The sequence below is a fragment of the Ostrinia nubilalis genome, chromosome 22 (assembly GCF_963855985.1).
Source record: "Ostrinia nubilalis chromosome 22, ilOstNubi1.1, whole genome shotgun sequence".
NCBI classification, from domain to species: domain Eukaryota; kingdom Metazoa; phylum Arthropoda; class Insecta; order Lepidoptera; family Crambidae; genus Ostrinia; species Ostrinia nubilalis.
This window is the reverse complement of record NC_087109.1, coordinates 7,698,511-7,703,824: the sequence shown is the minus strand read 5'-3', so window position 1 is coordinate 7,703,824 and position 5,314 is coordinate 7,698,511. Positions and strand designations below refer to the sequence as shown.

Sequence of the window (5,314 nt, the reverse complement as noted above, 5' to 3'; positions counted from 1 at the left end):
CCTAAGAAAGAGTATTATGAGGATCTTAAAATACTATCCCTGATTCCCTACGGAGTCATAACAAGTCGCAGAGTTGAAAGAGAAACATTTATAACAATTTAAAAGATAAGTACAATTTAGTACGATATTTATGTTGACAGCCGCTGGAGACCTCTAGTTAAATATTATACTAGTGACTCGCCCCGGCTTCGCACGGGAAACATCCTCTTGAATCACTCTATCTATTAAAAAAAACCGCATCAAAATCAATTGCGTAGTTTTAAATGTCTAAGCAAACATAGTGACAGACAGCGGAAAGCGACTTCGTTTTATACTATACTAGCTTTTGCCCGCGGCTTCACCTGCGTGATATTTATTTTGTCACAGATGGTCATAAATTATTGCCTATATTATGTTATTCTCGGTTATAAACAATAATACTGTAAAGTTTCAACAAAATCCGTTCAGTAGTTTTTTACGTGAAAGAGTAACAAACATCCAGACATCCAGACATCATGACATCCAAACTTTCGCCTTTATAATATTAGTAGGATAGTGATAGTGAAGATACAAAGCTCTTGAAACTAGCGTCTGCCCGCGGCTTTGTCTAAGGAGATTTTAATTCGTCCGTCCCAGAGAACCTAGATATAGTAACATTAATGATTTCGAAATTGCTTCATACGAAGTAACTGCATACAAATAAACTCCAAAGCGAAGCGATTTCAGATTTCAAACTTTCCTGTTAAGTTTGCAACATTGTCATGACGCGTCCCGATAGTAAACTTACATGGCCGTAAATCCAAAAGTAATTATGTCAAAATCCCATTCAGTCTTGTGTTGAAATCGCCCAAATCATAGTGCCTACTTAACTTCATATCAGCAGGCTTAGTTTCAGTCCCTGTTTGCATGCCATTAAAGCTGTTTGCATTATAAAAGAGTTAGCAAAACGCTTTGTGGGGTCTGCGTCTGGTAGAATGTCGAAAACAGGGATGACACGCCAACCTGCGTCTAGTAACTCGTTCCGTGATGGAAGGGAGATTGATTGATTACCCACGCGAGTAATACGAACATTCCTCTTTTCATAAAGTCAAGTATTCTTGCTATAAAACGTACCTAGCTTATGTTATGAATATGTCCTTCTTCAAGGCCAAATCAATACTTAACGAACTTGATAGGAGTGAAAAACGTTTCACAGAGTTAATTTCATGCATTGAACTAAACATGGAATTAATATACCTAGTATTCCTCCTCAATGATTTCGTGTGAGTCACTAAACTTCTCCTAAGTCTCCTCACAGGTCTGATTTTGATTTGTGTGCGTGTATTTGAAACTAAGCACCCTGGCAGAATTTCGATTAGTTGGATCCTGCAAATTAAGGTTCCAGGAATATTTTAACGTTTGACCAGGACAATGTCTGCAGGACCACTGGTTAATACCAGCGGTCCCGCCGTGGTCTAGTGGTAAGACCACCTGCTTTAGACGCAGAGGTCCCGGGTTCGATTCCCAGTGGGAGCAGATTTTTCTGTTCGGTTTGTTTCGTAGGGCTTGTTCTAAGACCGCCTGGCTAGCTACCACCATCTTACCTAAGTCTGTCGCCATAACAGCAATGTTAACAGCATTGTTGTGTTCCGGCAGTTAGAGGTAAGATAGCCAGTTCCTCCATGGTTGAGGATACCGGGTGAAGCTCGCTTCCACCTTCAGCCTGATCGTCACTTACCATCAGGTGAGATACAGGCCAAGAAATTTCGTTGCTTCCGTCGTTGAGGATAAAAAACATATTTGCGTTCTCTATAATTTAAATAAGAAAATCCGTAGGCGAATCCTAGTATACATACAACCCTCTCTTTGCAGGAACACAGACCTATTATCAAGACAATAGCGCTCTGACGTCACCGCATGTTCACGCTAGAGGGGCATATGATACCCCTTTTAATTATCTACTCTCTATGTAGGTTGTTTACATAATTAATATTTCTTGGAACCTTCAGGCCGGGGTTTGACTGCAAGCGAGTATCAATGGTGAAGGAATTTATTTTTTTATTTGCTGGGCACTCTCCTTTTTTGTCCTCTCCCAAAATTTTCTTTCACAAGATTTATTTTCGAACCCGATTCCTTGGTACTATTACTTATTCTGTGGTTTAACTTTACACAATACAAACATCATTTTAGTTTTTATCTGTATGATAAATTAATTAAGATCAATTACCTGATAAAAAGATACTTATCTTTCTTGCTGATTCATTTTTTATCTCTTTGTAAGTATCAGAATTTATTGAGAAATACTTATGGTAATGGTTTTTATATACTTTTATAGAAAAAAATCCTACTTGGAAAGTAGGATCTGTCGCTCACTAGTGAGGACGTTTGACGTAAACTCGCACTAAGAGTAGGCGCACACCGTTGATTTTTCGTCGGCCGATAGTTTAGTCGGGCAGTTGATCAGTATGGGCATGTATGGGAGTGGGCACACTACGCCGATTCGATTTGGACGATTCTTCATACAATTTAAAATCGGGCACAACTATCGGCCAACTAAAAATCAACGGTGTGCGCCTACTCTAAGCCCACTGGATGCGCACCGTGGTGTAGTTGTAGCCCCTGCCTCCAGCGATCACCCTGGCGTTCGCGTACTGGGTGAGCCACCTCTTGGGCTACCACTGCACTGATCCTGGTGGTCACGTTAATATCAAGGAACAGGAACAGTGTTGATCCAGAACTGGTTGTCAATATACAAACCATCGTTACTGTCTGCTAAACATAGTAGTGAATTAGAACAGGAAAATGGAAAATAAAGTCGTTATTTCAATAATTGTTTAGTTTATTATAAAAAAAATATTGCTTAGAAAATAACAACAAATTCGTCATCAGTTTCCATTTGAACCTAAATAATATCATATCAAATACAAAACGTTTATTGCATGTCACATTACAATTTATAGTGGTGTTACAAAATAGAGGTAGGTATACATGCACAGCAAAACATCAGAGAGAGGGTTAGTCCTGTCTATTGCCCCCAAATGTCGACCTAGAAGGTGAATCCCCATCCCCTAGCAGTCTGGACGCGCACCGTGACGTGGTCGAAGCCCCTGCCTCCAGCGATCACCCTGGGGTTCGCGTGCTAGGTGTAGCCACCTCTTGGGCTACCACTGCACTGATCCTGGTGGTCACGTTAATACCAAGGAACCGTGTTGATCCAGAACTGGTTGTCAAAAAACCATCGTTACTATCTGCTAAACATAGTAGTGAATTAGAACAGAAAAGGGAAATAAAGTCGTTATTTCAAGAATTTTTTGGTTTATTGTAAATAGCCCGCGGCTTCACCCGCGTGAAATTTAGTTTGTCACAGATCGTCATAAATTATAGCCTATATATTAATCTGGGTTATAAACAACTAGCTTTCCGCCCGCGGCTTCGCCCGCGTGGAATTTTGTCTGTCACAGAAAAACTTTATCGCGCGCGTCCCTGTTTCAAAAACCGGGATAAGCGGGTGTTACAAAATAGAGGTAGGTATACATGCACAGTAAAACATCAGAGAGAGGGTTAGTCCTATCTATTGCCCCCAAATGTCGACTTGGAAGGTGAATCCCCATCCCCTAGCAGTCTGGACGCGCACCGTGACGTGGTCGAAGCCCCTGCCTCCAGCGATCACCCTCGGGTTCGCGTGCTGGGTGTTGCCCACCTCTTGGAATATCACTGCACTGATACTGGTGGTCTCGTTGCCTTGGTAGACGAAGTCATGAGTCTGGACCGTCCAGGCAATGCCATTTCTTCGATAGATTGTTCTGGGAAGAGGAAATGTGAATTTAGCGATGCGATCCCTTTCCGAGTATAAAGATTTGAGTATTGAGTATTGAGTTAGTAAGTCTGCTGTGAAATTAAAAGTACTAAAGGTGCTAAGAAACACTGTTTCTTATTTATTTATTTATTTAAACTTTAGCACACATAGAAACAATGAACTGTGGCGGACTTAATGCCGGATGGCATTCTCTGCCAGTCAACCACGGGTCATGCAGAAAGAGTAAGGCGGTTTTTCTTTCGATTCTTAGCATCTTAATAAAGATACTCTTGAGTTTTAGTACCCGTTGTCGACAAAAGAGTACTTATCGATCTAAACAAAGTCTCATGCTCACCTGTAAAGCAGTTGGTCGCCAGGCTGGATGGAGCCGTGGTTGAGGTTGGCTCTGGAGGAGTTGGCGTCGGAGGGGCCCTTCAGCAGGCCAGCCTCGCTGAAGGCCAGCACCGATAGGATAACCAAGGATAGTGCGAATTTCATCTGAAAAAAAAAACCATCAATTAAATCGCGAAAGTTTGACACTTTTACTTTAAAATTAGGCTATATTATTAAAATTCAGGATATTTTTCCTCGAAATTCACAAATAAGCCTCATGCAGATGCTAGTAAATAAGGATTAGCAACGAGTAGAAAATAATAAATTAAAAAAGTAGTTATGGATAAAAGATATTTAAATAATGCCAGAAAAACACAAATCATAAAAAATCTGCATTAGAGAAACAGGCATAACGATTAATTCGTAATTCAACTCAATTATTGAAAACCTTATCGTTTCTCAAGTCGGTTAAATATTAAAACAAAGGGAAGTTGCTTGTTGCTTCCATATAAATAAAAGTAAACAAACTATTACTAGGGAACTTACCTTGGTATTTTTAATTAATTTTCTCCACACGTAAACCCGTCTAGCTACTGCCTTACTATGTCAAAACCTTTTAATTACTATGTTATATACATTATATACATCTCAATGGTTCGTTCGATAAGATACAGTTTGTTTATCACAATGAATCACTAATTGACATAAACAAAAGTGTTCGTGTCGATATTATCATTACCATATTTGCTAGATATTTATCTTTAGGAAAGGAACAGTCATCATAATGCAAAGATTATTGACTTTTAACCTACATCTTTATTGCATAATAATATGTATCTATTACAACTACACAGTGTGTGTCGTAAGTATAGTCCAGTAGAATTAGATTTTAAATCGGAAATAATTCCTACAAAAGATTTTATTGCTTTAATGGCTTCATTGGTTGCCCATTAAGACTCTCCTAGGTTTTCGACTTCGACGGAGTTGTGCTTAAGTGGTGGGGGCCCCCGAAAGGGGCGCTTTTTAGATTTTCCGGTTATACCGCGTAAAGGACTTACCCTATCGAAAAGTGGTCTTCCTGACGGTTGAAGAGCATTTAATCCTGCATTAAATAAGACCAAATTCATATGTTTTGGACAAACCGTTCTCGTGCAAATGTTCGGCAAAGTAGAAAATATGTGTATAATTAATGACCCTCTCCACGTCCAATAGCTCGTCATCCGTAGG

At 39.8% G+C, this 5,314-nt stretch overlaps 1 protein-coding gene across 1 annotated transcript; it reads right to left on the bottom strand.

Moving 5' to 3' along the window:
• Positions 1 to 3,528: 3,528 nt before the first annotated feature.
• Positions 3,529 to 4,722, bottom strand: LOC135082973 (uncharacterized). Its single transcript, XM_063977736.1, has 3 exons — positions 4,634 to 4,722; positions 4,110 to 4,252; positions 3,529 to 3,761 (listed from the first exon to the last, which is right to left on the bottom strand). Exons 2-3 carry the CDS (start codon positions 4,250 to 4,252, stop codon positions 3,530 to 3,532), a joined length of 375 nt encoding a protein of 124 aa, XP_063833806.1. The 5' UTR covers positions 4,634 to 4,722; the 3' UTR covers position 3,529.
• Between the last annotated feature and the right edge of the window lie 592 nt (positions 4,723 to 5,314).